Here is an 18,680-nt window from a genome sequence, read left to right on the forward strand (position 1 = left end):
GGCATTTCGGTCGCTGTCGAAATTTGCTTGAATCGTGAGATGTGTTTCCGGCCGGAGAATCTCCCGCTTGGTGCGTAGATGGCATGAAAAACATCAATAATGTGACCTGATGACCGAGCTACACGGCTCTGTGGCTGAGTACATGGCACACCCGGAAAACTTTGCCGGAAAAAGAAAAGACGCATTTTCGGTGCCGGGAGGCCACTTGCGAAATGGGGAAATTTATGGGCTGCCAGTAAATTACGACGGAAAATAGGAGAAAAAAATACTTCACTCCGGAGAGTCCCGAAAGTGCCGTCGGCGAAAGTTCGCAAGTCGTCCTTCGGTGCATGTTTGTGTGTTTGTGTGACTCGGCTCTGACGTCGATCCATTCGTTGTGTGGAACCGTTGTATCGCGATGCATATTCGAATCCCCGGTGGAATGCAAGTCATCGGGACGAGAGATTTCTGCTTTTCCGACTCGCGTTACAGGTGCTTGTGGCCTTGGCTGTGGAACCCTCCTTTGTGCATGTGTGTGTTGGCGAGCCAAACCCCAGCACAAAGGGACAGGAAAAAGGCCGAGGACGATTTTATGAATGAAAAGCTCCGGCTGTCGCCCGAAACAGGCGCAGTGCAGACCACACAAGCTTCGAAAGGAAGTGTTGGGAACACGCGCGACATCTGACGGAAACGAGTGTAGTCAGCGATAGCTTTCTCATATTTTGGGATTTTAATCACTTTATGCATTTTAAGTAAATGGATCCGACAAGATTATATTTCCATGGCAAAACTCTTCTTTATTGAGATAAAAATAGGTTTAAAAAAGGGTTTAATGCTTGCGTTTCTATCGGAGAATACATTAATGGGATGGGATGCAGCTTAAAATCCAGCCCAAAATTGATCCCTAAAATTTAACCATGTATAGTTGGCGCAAAAAAGGGCCATAATCTTGTTTGTCGGCAACCGGAGCGCACAGTTCACTGACCGCGTTTTAGAACGGGGCAAACGCGATGGCAATCAGCGTTCTACGCCCCGGATTCCCCCACACCCGGATGTGTCTAAAGCATAAATTTCCTATGCCCGGGAATCCTGGCAGAGTCCCAAAAGTGGGTCCCGAGACGTGAAACTACAGCCGCGACGGACTGGCGCCGGCTTGTCTGACTCCCGGCTGGAGCAACCCGTCCCGGATGTAGTCCGATTGCACTCTCACGAGGAGCACTCCCAGGGATCTGAGTGTGCCCTATTTTCAGCCATTCGGGCCAGCAGCATGATCTGCATTAACGATGAATCGTAAAAATCAGAAACACGTAATTGAAATCAAATCGATGTGCATGAAATAAGCGGCCAACTCGCTTTTCGCACTTTCGAAGCGATGGCAGAGCGTTGCATTGCAACAGTTTATCGCCTTTTATGGCTGTGACCGGGCGGCACTTTGCATAGTTTCGTTCCATCTTTTTATGGATCGTTCCGCTGGCTTTACGGGTTCTGTGCCATTAAATTGATTTAACCACGGATCTCCCGTGGGACGTTTGCTCAGCTTGCTCGCTGCCAGTCCTTCAACGGCAGGGTATGGAAAATGTTGACTTAAAAAATGCCACCACCCCGAAGGCCCCGGCCTCCATGCTGACCGTGAGTAAGGATAACTCCTTTAAAAAAATAAGTGCCCTGTGCCAAAATCTGGGTCAACCAGTAGTTGCCTCCGGGAGTAGAGGGCCTTCGTCCTGGTAACTCATGCTTGGTGCTTCCTTTTTCGCACCCGGGAAATGGCATGCACTGTACATTAGTAAATAATGGAACAGCCGCGTCCACTGGTGCCTGCCTTTCCTGTGTCCTGTGGGCCCAATCCGATCGAAGCGGTTCGATCGATCGGCCATCGAACAGCACGTTCAACGTCCGCCCGCGGGAAAAGTCAACGAACTCGCCCGCGGAAGGCTGGTCCTCGAGCGAAACCGGAAGCGATAATCCACAAGGGGAAAAAGTACCCCTTGATTCAATTCCGACCACCACACGGCCACGTCAATTGGGTCACGAAAAGACCGGTGGGGTCAAATGGAAATGGTAACTTAATTTGTGCCATTATTATGTACGTGCACATTAACCTCGATCGAACTCCGAACTCGCGATGTATCGAAGTAATTGGAAGTCATCGGCATAGTTAATAAGGTCATAACATTCCCCACAAAACAGCTTGTCACCACCACCCCCAATTGGGGGGGGGGCGGGGGGGGGGGGGGGGTTTCATAATAAATAGAGTTTCCACACAAATTGAATTCCGTACATATTATTGTCCTCAAACAATCGAACGATCTGCGGATCGTTCACAATCCGTCGCCTGGTGGAAACCCACGAGCCACCATTTACTAGGGCCACTGGGAATGGCAATGGGAAACCCACCTGCGGCACCTGACCTTAAGATTAACCCGCAGCCCCCGGGGTTAGAGGGGGACGCCCGGTGGGGCACGGCGAAGGCCAGCGGCAAAAGTTAATAAACACAACGCTCATTCTCTGTCCCTGGAAGGTTAAATATTTTTCTTAACTTCTTTAGCTTAATTTTCGATTGTAGCGGAAAAGTTCAAAGTTCACCTGATTGCATCCAGCGGGGACGAAGGCCAAACACCAGGCACCGGAACCAGCGAGCAGCGGGCCTACGGCATACCTTTCTGGCAAATTTTGTGCCGATGTGGGCTCAGTGAAACGAAATCTGCCGGTGTCGGTCCCGAGGTCCCTTGGGCTCGATTTTGTGGACCAGCGTAATGCGTTGGACTAAGAAAACAGCCAAGTGCGGTAATGCATGAGTTTCGGGTTTTTGTGTTCGCTCAAAAGCTTGCCGGCGCCGCCAGAAATTGGAGACCACCTTTGACATTTGACTGTGTTTGCCGACGGAACTCTGCCGCTGATCTGCTCCGATACGCTAGAAAGATAATGTTGCACGTGGGTTTTGGGGCTGTTTTGGGCCTGAAACCTAGGCCCACTGGCTGTGAGGCTGCCTAATGATACGATTGGGATTTTACAGACATCGAAAGAAATAAAGCATCTTCGTATGAATGTATTGTGGCATTCGGAACGCAATAGATTGATTGCCATCTACACAAAAAGCGTTAATACGGTCTCGAAAATTTGAATAAATTTTTGTTTCAAGCGCTACCCAAATCCATCCATCCAAATCCCGCTATACATGCCCGCTCTTTTCGAGACGGAATTAATATTTCTTCTACGTACATTTACGAGTATTACAATGGAAAATCGCATAACAGAAGAAGACTTAGCTTTGTGAAAAGAATTGGTGAATACTCCAGGGGTTTGAGGGCTCAGGCCTAAGTCTTAAGCCACTGCCTCCGACATCAACGAGATCAACGTTTCGCCTTCTTTTTTGAAGTAGAAGTTTGAAAGACTTAACGAACAGGAATTCACATTTTTCGTATCGCATAAGGACCACAGTTCGAAAAACGAGTTGATAGAAGCGGCGAAAGGCTTAATTGAGTAAATTCGTACCGGACAGTTAAAATATGCTTCTACGTTAACGGTGTTTTTCTATCTCTAAAATTATCCAAAATTACTTATTAATACTATTTCTGAATTATAAAGGGTGGGCCTGTCGAACATTGGTCAACTTCAACATGACGCAGTATTGTTCATAGTGCATCAAAAAATCCTGTACACGTCTCACTTTACATCATTATACATATTATTCGATTTAGTCATTTGCCCTTCATTTGTGGAAATGGCGTTGAAACAAGAGCTTGTACTAGTGATTCCAAATCTTGACGACAAGCAAAATATGTTGGCCAGAAAACGATCGCGGAATCTATTGTATATCGTTCACGAAATTTTCTGCATAGTGCAGGATGATGAAACCTACGTCAAGCCATACTTTAAACTACTTCCTGGACAGGAGTACTATACGGCAACTGAAAGAGGGAAGGTAGGAGAGATTTGCAAGAACATAAAGCTGTCGAAATTCGCAAAGAAATATCTCGTATCTCGTCTCGAATCAGGAAATTTATGTCCGAGAGTGCCTAAATAAACGTCTTTTGCCTTTCCCAAAAAAGTACAATAATTCTGTACTGTTTTGGATGGATTTAGCATCTTGTAATTATGCGAAAAAGGCTATGGAGAGCTACGCCCAATCGAAAAATATTGGACCATCATTGACCGTAACTTCAAAAAGACTCGTAAAGCAGTTGTCAGTGAGATGTAATTATAAAAAAAACTGGCTTTCTGCAGTAAAGAAAGCGACCAAGAAAACGGTGCAAAAGTTAATGAAAGGAGTAAAACGAAAGGTCCCGCAATTTGCATTCCTTAAGACGGAAGGACTAAATGATGTTTTCTTACATATTCTATCCAAAATGAGCTTTCAAAAGAAACATTACTTGATTGTGTACTAAAATGTTTGACTGATTTGCAATGGTTTTTTTTTACCAATTTTTGACAGGCCCACCCTTTATCGACTTAACAAATTTATCGGCAAAGCATCAATTTAAGCATTTATCGGCATGGAAGATGCCAGATGCAGTGACATTTCCACCGTCGGATGCTGATGGTCTGCTGTGGTTCATGGTAGATGGTTTTATCGTTGGTCTATTGCAAATTGGTAATCCATTCTCTATTGTTGCCCTAATGTGATTATTGAAGGCGTTGAAGTGGTCACCTTCGTTGCAGTAGCTCCGCTCAGTTTCCACTTAGAAGACGAACCATCGCTCAGATTCACCCTGGGACGACGGCCTTATGCTGTGACCAAGGTTCAGTCCAAGGTTTGTGACAATTTCCCAAATATTCCGACGCCCTTCGAATAGTGCCCCACAGGTACTACGCAGTAGCTGACCGAGCTTTCTACAATATGGTGCGCGACCGCCGATGCGTACATGCCACGTTCGGTCGCTATTTTTATCATCGCCACCTGAAGAGCGCCCCGGCCACGTCGCCGCATAAATTAGAGGCCCTGGATAGTCCGGACCCGGAATCGCGTGAGAAAGCACCGCGTATGGCGGGAGCTGTTCGACCAGCCCAGTGAAAACTTTGGCCCTCGCGTGATGACGTTACACGATCGAACCACCAAAACCCACCGGCAACTACCGGCACCGGGTCTATTTTTAGCTCCAATCAACACAATTTAGCACCTCTTCCTCGTCGGCCCGTCGTGCTGCGATCGATTCACAGTGACACGCGCGGCTCGACAGGACGAACAGTGCTCGGTAAGCGACTTCCCGTTGATCGATTGAAGTAGCTTCCCGACAGGTTTGATTATCTCTCGTGCGCTTCCCGATTCCCGAACAAACAACAGCAAACGGTACGAGCAGAAGTGCGAGTTGATGCGTTTTCCATTTTCCATGCCCACGAAATTAAATGCGACGTGGAAAGTCACGGTTCGTTGCCAATGCCGCGGGGCCGGAACTTCGTTAATCACGGCCCGGGCCAGAGGTGTGAGATTTCCAGCGACGACATGCTTCGTGCCACGCCGATCGGCTCAAGGAACACGCCGGTGCCTTCGGGGCACATGACGCCGCCACCGGTGACACTTACCGCTATTTTCAGGTTTCCGCGAAATTTATGGAACACCAACTCGGGACCGTATGGCCGGAGCTGCTTTACATTGTACGATTGTGTCACATGAATGCACCGCCGCACACATCCTGTCCCGGCATACTGATGGCAGGCTGGCAGGCGATATCCATCCTTCGGGTAATGGTGTTATTGCTATTCCCAGTTTCCAAAGTGCTCGAGGAAAACATCATCTTCGGGTCAAATTATAGACAAATTTCCGAGCAAACAAAAAACAGTTCATCAATTCCTCCTCGGTTTTATTAATAAAATCCTTTTCGCTATGCTACATTCCAACTAGCAACTACTGTTGCCGGCTCTGGCCGATCGATATCGGTCGAGAGGCGAGCTCTGTCGGTGCGGCTGTACCCTTCCACTGGCCGTGGCATCATTGCAAACGGGACAATAGGAAAAAAAAAAACTGAAACATCGAGTCCATCCAACCGGCGGACAAACAAACCACGAAGGCTATCGGTGGAGTGCTAAATTTAGCGAAATGACTAGCCTTCCATCAGCACTAAAAATATCACAACCGCAATCGATGGTTGTTTTTTGCTTTCGTCTAGCGCCGTCGGAAGTCCTCACGATTCCTTGATGCCCTACGTGACCGGGGCAGCAAAATTGGAGAGAATGGCAGGTCGGTTGTAAATTACATCAACACCGGGCCGGAACATTGGTCCTAGGGAGGGCGTGCAGATAAGCTTTTAGTACCGTTTGGGGCGGACGGTTTAAACGCTAGTTTTTATTTTAGTTATCGGTGGGCCACGGGGACGGAAACATTTTTGCGACCCCACAATGGGATCGTTTCAAACCTTGTATCGTCGTTGAAAACTGATCATTAAATCAATTATCAACCGAGCGGAACACGAACCCAATTTGATGTCGCAGCAAGTGCACATCTGGCCGCCGTTATGAGCACCGAAAATTGGGTGCCTGTCAATCCCGGAGAGACCACTAACTGCGCACTGGGTGGCTGGTACGATCAATCAGTAGGGGCCAGCTGGTGCGTATCCCTTCGGTGGACCGAGCCCTGACCCCGGAATTGTCACGGAAATGCAAACATGTTATTAACGCAGCGATGCCCAGATGGAGCCTCCGGGTCGTGTCCTGAACGTGCGTCGCACCTGAGTCCTGCCGGTCGGTCCGAGATTATTTTTAAACCGTCCAATTGTCGAGGCAATTTCCCTCGGGGTGAAAGCCATCGGTTCGTTGTCAAAGAAGCGTTTAATGATTACTTCGGCAGGAGCGATACCAAGCGGTCGGATCGAGCCCCGTGGGCTCACGGTGACCAGAAATTGGTTTTGTGGCTTACCGTGCCACACCCGCCGGGTGCTTCCGGTCCGGCAAACAACAACACCCGCCGGCACCGGTTGTAAATGGAAATCACGTCAGCTATTCTTAGAAACGTTTTACCGCCGAGGTGGCCGAGGTAGACGGAGCTGCGGATCGTGATTCTCATTATTTGCCAGCACCGTGCGCTGGCGATAGAAATAGCCTCGGGAACTGTTGATTGTGGTGAATAGTTTAACGAACTGTGCCCTGTTTAATAATAAATTACCTACCGAGGAGTGAAATGATATTTTTAACTCCAGCGTTTTGACCCGCTCGCTGGCTAAAATCGATGGTGCAACCGATCGGAACCGACGGTTGAAGTGGAAACCCCAACCGGGTCGCTAATGATAGTTCCCCGTTTTTCACCCGAGACCATTTTCAATAAAGCATATCCACTGGGATTGCCACTGCCACTGCCCTGGCACGACCGCCACCCAGTCGGTAATGAGCGAAACGATCCGTAAAATTCAATATCGACGAAATCTGTTCCGGAACCGGGCACGCTGAAAATCCATACTTTTGTGCTGGGTTTGGGGTGGCGTTGACGAAATGCGCGCACCCGTGTCACTCGATTTTCTCGCACTCGAACGGTTATCCTTTCTTGCCGATCGTCGCGCGGTTGACTTCCGGAAGTACTTCCACGCCCGGTACCGACCGACGGAGTTGTAATTGATTTTCGTCAGGCCGGGGCGGCAGGCAAAACTTCTCGGTGCGCCGAAAAGGACCAAGGACCAATCAACATGTGTGTGGGTGTGTGTGGATCGATATTTATTTGAATAAATAAACTTCCACCGGTGCCTGTGCGTCGGGTATTTGACGCGTCTCCCAGGTTACGGGTTTTATGAATCGTCGGGGCTCCTTCAATCAGGACTTCAGCCGGGAGAGGATAGTTTGGTAGTTTGTTTGTTCAAACGGGTAATTTTATTAGGAATTCCCTTCAAAAGGATCCAGTGGCCTCCGAAACCATGGCGCGCTTCGAGTCAGCCACCAGGCGTCTCCATCGGGGAGAATCGGGAAGGAAATGAGACTATGGGTTGGCCCATACTTTGCGTTGGATGCAGTTTTGGAACCCACACACACTCCCTTTGTTCCGTGGTCCGTCCGGGTGGAGGAACAAAATTTGATTAGTCAAACCGCGCCCCATCGCAAAACGGCTGGACCGCCGCCGGGTTGGACATGCGCAACGATCGTCGTCTTACGCCTCCGCAAAAGCCACGCTCCGATCCGGACTCCTGGGCGACCATATTGCGGCAGCATATGGACCCACGGATGGCCACGGACGACGTGTCACGCACGGTGACACTGTGAAATTACTTTCCACCGAGTGCGGCTCCAAAGTTGGTTCCGGGCCCTGCTCCGATCGCAGCTACTTCAAATTCATGATATACAACGAGCGAAACATACGCAGGCTAGTAGGGGCAGGGGTCCGGGTCCTGAGCCCTGGCCAAGGGGGGCAAATTGGATGAATCGGATGAGCGCATGTGATATGTTTGGAGATGATGTGTTGGTTGCCGGGTGATGGATCTAACGGTGACACAAGCGGATTAGTGTCACAATGCTGTGAATAAGGTGAAACATTCCGTTGGTTGTGGCCAAAACAACATATTTATTTTCATTTTGTTTTTTTTTCATTGTTTAGGTGTCCTTTTTCCCGTGCCCGTGACGTCAGCCGAATTGAATCATAAACGCGACGAAACGCGACGATGCACTTAGGGGTCACAAAAAAAAGTATTGCACAGCATGACCTTTGCCCCAACGCGGAGCGCATTGCTGTTTCCGTCTTGCATACCTGTGCAACGTTTGGAGCGGATCTCATAATCTCACCATCTCACTAAGCGATGTTACGGCCCGATAGATAATCGAACCCACGCATCGATTGCGTGTCGAAGCATCGGAAACATAAATGATGCCCCGTGGTTGCGTCATTTGAAAGGGGTTTCGCGTTACGCAGTCGTTCGACTGCGATTGACAGGACGCGAAGCGTAAGAAGCAGTAACTTATTATGTCACCGCGGTTGTTGAACAGCGGAATTAGTGGTTGAAGTGGGAATCAAATATTTGACCACTGACGACCCAAAAGAACGACCTTACATATAATAAAGTGTGCCTGGAGTGTTGTGTTCAGCTTCGTTCGATTTATGAAGTTTCTTACGCCCCGTCGCTCGTAATATCCATTTTAATGACCTCCATAACTGAACTCCCACGGAACTTTGAGACGCGCCGGTCGATGGAGATGAGAAAATTATGTGCCCGTCCCAGCCCGGTCCGACCCGGAAGACTCAGACGGAGACGGAGCCATTGAGACCGTTGCCATTCGGTGGTCGCGTTCCGTACGATGAGGCGAAGGCGGAACCGAAAACTATTATCGACGACGGTAGTTTAGGACATCGTTCGCGAAACGTGGGGGTCCTTAAAACGGGGTTGGCCGACGGAGTGTGCAAGTTATTTTTAACACGGCTAGCCCGACTGTCGCCATGCAGATGTTTACTGTTTGCTCTGTGCCTTGCTCTGTGTTCTGATTGAATCGGTTTTATTAACAAGCTTTGCGTCAGAGCCTTAAAAATATTATCCGTGAAAACTCCGGAGAAGCACTCGGAAGCCCCTGGAACCGGTACAATTCGGCGAGTCACAACGGATTGTCGGATAATTCTTCCTTCAGCAAATCCATCCAGGAAGGGGCTCAAAATCGGCACCGAATAAGGCTTCGGTGGCAGCGTATTAAATCATTTTCTTACCCCGCGGCCCGAAGGAACAAAGAATTGGAACAGAGCAAATCTTTTCGAAAGTAATGCTTCCTCAACTTCCTGCACCAGCGAAGGGATTCGCATTGTTCCGGAGGGGGGGGGAAAATCAGAGCAACCGCCCCCGTGCCCGGAGGGGGGGGGCGTCGCGGGGTCTTTATGCTGCAACACGAACCGAAACGGGGGACCAAGAGAGGGGCACAGATAACGGCGACGCTAAGCTCACTGTTTGCTTACCGGTTGGATGCGAGATAACAACCGCAACAAGGACAGAGTGGGTAGCCGCACACAAAAGTCAGTAGAACACGCGGCCACACAGGCACAGGGACGAATAAATCTCGCCCTCGCCTGACTCGGAGAGGGCCCTCTTCCATATGGCGCGTGTTGGTGGCTAAAAATAGACCCAACCGGTTAGCCTGCCATTAAGGGCGGGAAGGATGCCTTCCCGATCCATTCTTCCAGCGATCCGCGACCGAGATAATGGGAACAGCACAGAGGGGGGGTCCCTCATTTCGCTGATTGCTTCTGGAGAAACAATGCTTCGATCCTACCGCGGATGCCACCGTCTCGGTTATTGCGCATCCGATGAGCCAGGATGTGTCGCAGCCGCAGCGCAGCCGGGCGAGGGATGTTTCCATATGTTTCATATTTTGTATAATTTTCTTCCTCCCGATTCGCCTCATTTACGTACTCAGACTGGATTTTAGGTACGTAAAGTGAAGTAAAGGTTAGCCACGTTTTGCCGCACACTTCGGAACTTATTAATAGTTGGTCTTCAGATGATGCAAAAGGGAGTGCAGTTGCAGTTCTCGGTTTCAGTTTACGGCACGTTCCAGTGCACTGCGTTCAGTTGAGCACATAGCCGAACACGGGTCCTTATCCAACATGTTGCTGAAAGCGAACTAGCTGTGAGAGTCCTGGTTGATCCTTTCAATGTTAATATGTAACAGAGAAATAGAAATCCTACGCCTGGTCTCAGTCCAAGACTCTTCTGCAGTGGCTTTGTTGAGATTTCCGCCACTCTGGAGCGAACTGGACCTAGAAGCAGGCCTGATTTTGTGTGACTAGCTTTAGATTATTATATTTTTCTAGACTAAACTGATATATAAATTTAATGATCATCATCATTAACATTAATAAAACTGATCCTCTTCATGCCATAAGCTCATAGCTGGAAATAATACGAAAATCTGCATCCAAATCCCGGGCCATAGCGGCTCCTTTGTGCAAGTTCCTTGGAACACACATACACACCCACAGTTTGTGCGATGTGTGGGCGCTAGAAAATGACAGCCCGGCCCAGGGATATTCGGGAGCGCTGCCGTAGCGTGGGCCGCCTGTATATTGGATTCGCCGAGCGCCCCGACGCAGGAGCGTAGGAGGACACACTGGTTGACGGCTGCTACCGAAAAGCGCGAAACGGGCGAGAATTAATTAGAATCCCCTCGCCCATCAAACCGACCTTCTCCGCGTCCCGAAAAGTGGTCGGAAAATTCATAAACAACGAGCGTCTTCTCGTGCCGGAGAAGAACGCTAGACGGAATATCCGGCCAGAGCGGTCCTTTTGGCTGCTTCGCGATCAATAGACACGTCCGACGGTCCGTGGGCGTAATGCAGTGCTTTGGCCGAAGTGCATCGCTTTGGCCAGCCCAAGAAGTCGGTCCGTCGGCCAACGGGCAAACTGGACCGCAACGAAACCTTCTACGACCGAGTTGTTCTACACCAACACAGCGGACGGGATGCGAACCCTCACACATACACACCAACGCACCCCCAGCTCAATAAGGAGTCGAAAGCACCCACCCCCCCTGAATGCACCCCCGAGAATCGAGTTTCCATCGTTCTCGGCGCTCGGCGTTTTCCCATTACTCTCTCGCTCTCCTTTTTGGCCCCAGCACTGGACCGGATCCATCGGGGGAAATTGGAAACATGGGTTCTGGTAGGGGTTTTTGTGAATGAAAGCTTTACACTGCCCCCCCCCACTCTCTCTCTCGCTCTTTCAATCTCCTTTTCTCTCTCTTCTGCGGCCACCCATCCGTCGTCGGCGTTGGCTAATGTTGAATGGAACCGGGCGAACTCGGAAAGCTGTTGCGATTGCGTGAGAAAAACCCGACGGTGCGGTGCGCGGGTGGCCAGGCCGGGACGTAGGAGCCATTCTGCGGGACTCGGCCCCGAGGAGCCGAGGCAGCTGTAAGCCGCTTGTGTAACGTGTGGGGGGCTATTGGTTTTTGCCCCGACCGAGCCCCGGACAAACATTGCGGACGTAATGCGGATCCCGGCATCACCGGAGCATAGCCCCAGGAACCTGAGGGAGCCTGAGGCCAGCTGACACAACCCGGTGGCGAACTAATTAAAAAATGCATTATTAATCAGCCGGCGGAGTTTTGGCGACTTCATCCATCCATTCACAACATTTTTGATGAATCCCCGATGCGAGTGAAGTGGGTTTAGCATAAAAAACGTGCGACTCAGAAGCGAAGGAATGCCCGCAGCCAATCGATCCCGGACCCGGACAAACATTCGGTCAAAGGGGCGAAGGATCACGGCACTAAGTGGTCGTTAGAGACACGCGAGACAAAGAAGAATCCCCATCCACACAGGACAGCGCTTTCATTGACGCGTTCGCTCGGTTCGGACCGGAGAAACTATTTTCCACCAAGCGGTGTCAGCGCCCCGCAGGCCTTCCTTCTTAGAGGGCACGTAAAGGGCTAATGGAGAAAGGATCCCTAGATGGGGACCACCACCACCACCACCGGGAAGCAGAAACAAAATGGCAACGCGGCGCAATTCAGCTCTGGGCTAAAAATAGACTGCACCGAATCAGCCCCATCATCAGACCGGAGTGGCTGGCCGCTGAGCTTTCGCACACCACCTCAACGCTCTCGCTCCCGTATGTGTGCGTGCCGATACTGCGCCATGTTGCAGTGCAAGGAGCCGGACCGACGTCATAAGAACCCCCCACGAAGTCCTTCTGCGTGCTCGTCTTTCGTCGGAACTCGGGAGCTTTCCGTGTCGTCCTGTGCCGGGGATGAAAGAAAGCTCCGAACCGATGACGTTTTGCGGATCGAAGCGACTTCCACCGGCAGGGAAGTGAGCCGAACGTAAACACCACCCCACGGACCACGGACCATGTCCCACACACAGACACATACACCAGTGAACCCGGAACTTTGCTCAATGGGCGGCCGCCTGCGTTCTGCGCAGCACACGAAGGCGCAACACTTCGGTGCCGCAGAGTTGGACGGCCCCCGGCGGGGGGTGTAAATGGGCGAGGGACATTTCATTCAAAACGTGTGGGCGACCGCCACGAACCGGGCGCGAACCGGGCCCGACGCCCGACGGGCCGCCATCGGAACGGGTTCGGTGAATCTATATAAGGAACCGGATCGGAGCGCGACGGATCAGATACATCCCAACAGTGGCACCCGTCGACGAGCTCGTAACTTACCCGGAACCGGAAGCCAACACAGAGAGAGAGAGAGAGAGAGAGAGAGAGAGAGAGAGACAGCAGAAATAAAAAAAAAAACCGAGATGAGTTCAGTGTAATCGAGTGTAATCGAGAAGAAGTGACATCCTCTGTGGGCCAGCTCCCCGAAGCGACCGATTTCAGCGCACGCACGTGTCGGACAGGAGTCGAAGTGGAGAGTGTGTGCGTGAGGAGCAGAGCGGTTCGCACTGCGTGGGTGTCGAAGGGCGAGAACGCCTACGCACTACGTCTCCCCCGGGGACCTCGAGGCAGGCGAACGGCTCTCGAGGCTCTCCCAGTCAGTTCCCGACGCTTGGCAAGCGCAGACCACGATGCCGCAGCGGTGCTCCTGCGTAGAAGTGCAGTGACTGAACCTAGTCTAAGTGATAAGCGAACAATAGATAGTGAAGCAAGGCCACCGTTCTGTGTGCCGGAAGTGAGACTCCAGTGCAACTCCAGCTGCTACTCCAAGTAAGTACGGTGTTCGTGTTGTTGTTGACCCAGTTTTGGCTGCACACGTTTCGGGAGAGAGTGTCGAGAGGGCCTGGGGTTTGCTGTGGGCCTCGAGTCTCGGTCATCAAACCCGACTGCCGCGCCTGACCGACCTGTTGACAGCGATATAGGTCAAATGGGTGCTCCGGTGCTCCAAAGCCCCATCCTGGGCGTTCGTCTATGTGTTCGTGCCACACTGAAATAGGCCGTCGGTAGCAGTGCTCCGAGCACCCAATTAAGCTCAGTCCCCATTAGGACTGCTGCAGTGAGACTCACTTCACTAACTCACGCCGGGGTCACGCTTCCTGTTGCTCGAGTGCCATTGTTAGGACTCCGGACACGGTCCCGGCAGTGTCCCCAGTATAAGTAGCCCCAAATCTTGGGGCCCCGTAAAATTGAAGAGCTTACCAAACAAAACTTTTTCTACTTCGCAAGTCGGGTTCAGTCGGGGAATGGATGGTTCCAGGAAGTTCGACTTCACGCCTTCGCTTCCCTCTGGAACGTTTTGAAAAACGATTTTCCGCACGGTGACCGTGGCTGGGTTCTCCCGTGAATGCAAATTGTCCTTGTGGTTCGACCTGAGGAGCGTGCCCAGAACTCCGGTAAAGGTCGGCCACTTTTCCAGGACTGCGCGCATCACCGGAACCGGTTCTCTTGCAGTTGTCTTACCCGTGGCCGCATGTATTGCTGAACAGAGAGACACTCATGGAGAGAGAGAAGAGAACATTATAAACCGCTTTTCCGTAGTCATCGCCGTTCAGTTCCATCGGATCTACAAAGACGCCAAACTCCAGCGCAACATCCGATTGATGTGCGGTTGTTTGAAGTGCGCTGGGACCTGGGACTGGGGATTCGGATTGTGAAATGCCCCCGGGGGGGCAGAGAGAGCAGAGCCTTGAACTGACGCTGGTTGGATGAAACCTTGAAGCACGAAGGCACGGAATCCTGGCGGCCCGCAGCATTTCCTGGGAAAATGCTCCCCAGAATTGCTAGCTGACGAAGGGGAACCGTTGAGCAATGTTTCGACAGTGGGAACTCGTCCTCCGGGACCCGGGTGGTCCCCGGGTGGTTGGAATGTTAACGTTGTCCAGAAATGTGCCCAGCCAAGCGGGAAGGAATGTGCGAGTTTCTAGAGATCGTGATTGACGACGGAGCTAAGTACCGAGGCTCGCCGGGAGACGCCACCGAAAAAGGGGGGGCCATAAACAAAATCACAACCAGCTTCCTGCTAATGAAGCCACCCATTTTTTTTGTCGCCCGAGGACACACACGGGTGTCTGGCGAAGGACCATCCCGTTCCGAGTATGAAGTGGTGAGGCGTGTTCCAGTTGAGCCTGTTTTTGTTGGCAAACAAGCGAAGCAAACCCCATCAGGCCTGGCCCTTGCCCGGAGAAGTTCGGTCGTTTCGGGTCGGTCGGCGATGACGCATTCCCCGGACCGGCGGCGGCCGGCCTGGCGACAGCTAGCCTAGCCGCGCGGAACTCCTCTCTCGGGTTGATGTTTCACTTTTTATCGCCAACTTCGCATCCCTTCGGCGCGGCGGAGTGGAGCTTGCCGCGTCGCTTACGGTCTGGGTTCGTTCGAAAACTTGTTGGCAGCGCGCGGGCCCCCGGACACTAATAAAAGGGACAATAAAAGACAGTCGGACGGACGGAAAGCGGGCTCCCGAAATAGCCGACGGGACGGAAAACACTTTTCCCGTTGGGGAATCGGAGCCGAACCACCCCGTCGTTGGGTTGATCCACTCCACATCTCGGGGCCGAACGTGTAGCGGTCGAATGACGCAAGTCGAACGCGTCCAGCGAGCGAGCGAGAAAGATAAATGATAATGATTATGGTCAAATAAAGCGGTGTGATTCATGCTCGACCACCATGCCACCGGTCCTCGACTAGCCTGATCCTTCGGATTCGGTGGGAACCATGGCTCAAAGGTTAAGGGTTGTCAAGGTCCTGCTGTGGGACGACTCTACAGTAACCGTGGCGCAATCCTGAAACGTGCGTGGCCACCACACTCCTTCGTGTGCGCTCTTTCACTCACGGGTTGCGGTCTTTGTCTAGCGCCGATGACGCAAATGCCGTCCAACCCGGTTGCAGGGGGCCCTTTCCCGACGTTCAGTATCTCTCTGGCGCTGGCGCTTATCCTTGAAGGCCGTCGAAGCCGGAAAGGGATAATCAGACGTCGTCGTCGTCGGCCGTGCGTCAGCCGACGCTGAACCGACGTTCAAGGCCGGACCAGGTCCTGCCGGGGACCGCTGCATTTATTATCACCCGAGCCGCTTCCATTCCATTCCTTCGTCGCTTAAACCGCCTTCTTTCGTCCCTCAGGGAATCTTCCTCACCCAGGATGTGGTCCCAGGTGGCAGTTCTCTTCGTCGGTTGCAGCCTGCTGATCCTTGGCACGGCGACGGCCGCGGCGGGCACGGGCTCCGCCAGCTCCCTGCCGAGTTATCCCGTGTTCGGGACGAAGCGATACACCCGGGGTAATGTGATCCCCGCGGGAGAGTACGGTGGTGGGCAGGTCGGGGCACTGGCCCTTCCGGTGTACCACCATCCAGCCCGGTACTACGAGCCGCAGCTGCCCCAGCAGTACTTCCCGTTTGCGCCGTACCAACCCACGACCGATTACTACGACGATCTCGGCTACTACGGCGGAAACGATGGGGCCACGAGCTTCTACTATCGGCCACCACCGCCACCACCACAGCTTCCGCACCGTCGGTACCAGCGGAACAACGAGCGGTACACCTCGTACGGGTTGCCCACGTACCGGGGGGAGTATAAGCCGACTCCTTACTACTATTCGCACGGTCCCAGCTACAGCTACTCGGACGAGCACGAGTCGAGCAATCCGCTCGACGATCTGCACGAGGAGATGCTGCAGGAGGACGAACGGGAGCGGGCACGGGACTACTACCCGGTCGGGCAGGAGCAATGGTACGAGAGTCCGTCCCGTCCCGACTCGACCTTCCTGCGCAACCTGATTCTCTACAACCAGCAGCTGCAGAGCTTCGCCGGGCGAGGCAAGGCACCTCAGTCTCCGCCACCACCACCACAGCTGTACCCGGATTCGTCGGCCGAGGAGGACTTTGACGAGTACGACGAACCGGAACCGGACTACGAGTACGACACCGAGCCGAGTGCGGGCTTCCGGGACAGCTACGGGTATGGCGCTGGCGATCCTGGCTATGGCCCGACCACCAACCGGAACGCGTTCAGCAAGCTAAGCAGCTTGCGCAACAGTATGGCCCGAAACAGGCTCGAGGACGAAGAGGAAGACGATGACGCCGAGGACGATGAGGACGATGAGGAGGTCCAGGAGCTGAAATCGTTGATACACCACCAGCAGAAGGCCACCGCGAGTCAGCAGCGATTACCGCCGATGTTCGTGGACCGGATGGCCCCGTTCGTCCTGAAGAACCAGCAGCCGCCACCAGCGCCACCACCACCGATGGTCACCACGTCTGCCAGCGGGCCAGTGCACCAGAAGCAGCAGTCCATCCAGCAGCAGCAGCGAGATCTGCTGGAGGAGCAACGCAAACAGAAGGAGCAACTGGAGCAGGCGAAGAAGCAGCAACTGCTGGAGCGCCAGCAGAAGCTCCTGCGTACCCTTTCGAGCGATTATCAACCGCCGGCGCCACCCGTTGCCCCGGAACCCTGGCAGAGGGATAGCCCGAGCTATGGGGCTGGTCCTGCGGCTGCATCGTACGGAGATTACGACACCGAGTACGACGAGGATGATGACGACTCCTGGAGCCACTGGGACCGCAAGCGTAACGTGCAGCCCAAGAAGGCGACTTTTGCTAGCAAATCCACTCCACCGGTGTCGACGACGGCAAAGCCGGGTAAGGAACTACCCAGCGGCACCACCCCAAACCCCACGACGACGGATAAGCCCGGTGCCCAACATCAGCACCCGGTGGGCAACGGACAGAAGGAAGTCGTCCTGCCGAGACCGACCAGCCCGCGGAACGCGTTTGCGGCCAGCTTGCTCAGCGCGGTTCAAGCGCCGCAGGACGGTGGCGACGGAGTCCTGAAGATGGACGAAGCCTCCAAGCTGAAGCAGATCAAATCGAGCAAGATCTACGACACGCTCAAAGCGATGATCACCATGCGTCAGAACCTTGAGGTAAGCTCGGCCGACTATCACTCTCTATCTCTCGCTCTCTTACGATCCTTTTGTACGTCCTTTTTTTCCTTCCAACAGGATGCAGATCTGCGCCAGCAGCTCGAGCACCAGAAACAGTTGGCCCACATCCACAAGCGGTTCGTGTCGAACGAGGAATCGCTCGTCCAGCAGCTGGACGGTCTGAAGCGATCGGCATAAGGCGCTCGGGTCTCTCGCGTAAGTAGCGCCTACTTCCCGATAGCAGGCCCCCGAAAGGGGGAAGCCCTAGTCTTCAAATATGGCTGTTTAACGCAATTCGCAATTACTTCAACATAAAACCCTCCCCAAAAACCAAACATAGTTTGCCGTAGTACTGCTCAAGCGTATTTTAGTTTTGCATCCCGAATCAGTAGAAGCGAGGTAGGCGAGTTAGAGCCCAAGTAGGCGGCGAACTCCCGGCATCCGATCTGTCTGACAGTGCGGTGTGCTCGCGAACAACAACACACCTATTATATACCAAAAAAGAAACAAAACCAAAAGCTGAGACTGAAACACGAAGTGTGTAAATATTGATGGAGAGGACACAGAGAGGACACAGCACTCTGGAGGCTATAGATTCGTTCGCAAAGCGAGCGCGTCTTGTTATACATTTATACCTACACAATACATCCCGGCATCCTGGCAGATGGCAGATCAAAAGTGACCATACCAGTTGCGCCGTTCACCGTTCCAACGTGAGTTTAGGTGATGCGAATTGAGATCGTCACTTTTTCCCGGTCGGTCCAGATGTCGGAGATGTCGACGGCACACTAGGCATATAAGCAGCGTGTCAATTCACTGGCCGGATTCACTTGATTTCTCACAGTTGACACAGTGTTGGGGAGTTGGCCAACATTTTACACAACAACAACAACACACTGCAGATATTTTGTAAGCTCTCACCTACAGGCATACAGATGTGGCAAAGTCCCTTCCAAATGGCAGCTAGCGCCCCCCGTTGAGTGGTATGTCCGCCCCGACTGCGGACG

General features: G+C 52.5%; 1 protein-coding gene across 1 annotated transcript; it reads left to right on the forward strand.

Moving 5' to 3' along the window:
• The first annotated feature begins 15,891 nt into the window (after positions 1 to 15,891).
• Positions 15,892 to 17,871, forward strand: LOC131208114 (uncharacterized). The gene is made up of 2 exons (XM_058200763.1): positions 15,892 to 17,673; positions 17,752 to 17,871. The coding sequence occupies exons 1-2, from the start codon at positions 15,892 to 15,894 to the stop codon at positions 17,869 to 17,871; spliced, it is 1,902 nt and encodes a 633-aa protein (XP_058056746.1).
• The last annotated feature ends 809 nt before the right edge of the window (positions 17,872 to 18,680 follow it).

Source organism: Anopheles bellator, chromosome 2 (genome assembly GCF_943735745.2).
Source record: "Anopheles bellator chromosome 2, idAnoBellAS_SP24_06.2, whole genome shotgun sequence".
Lineage (NCBI taxonomy): Eukaryota > Metazoa > Arthropoda > Insecta > Diptera > Culicidae > Anopheles > Anopheles bellator.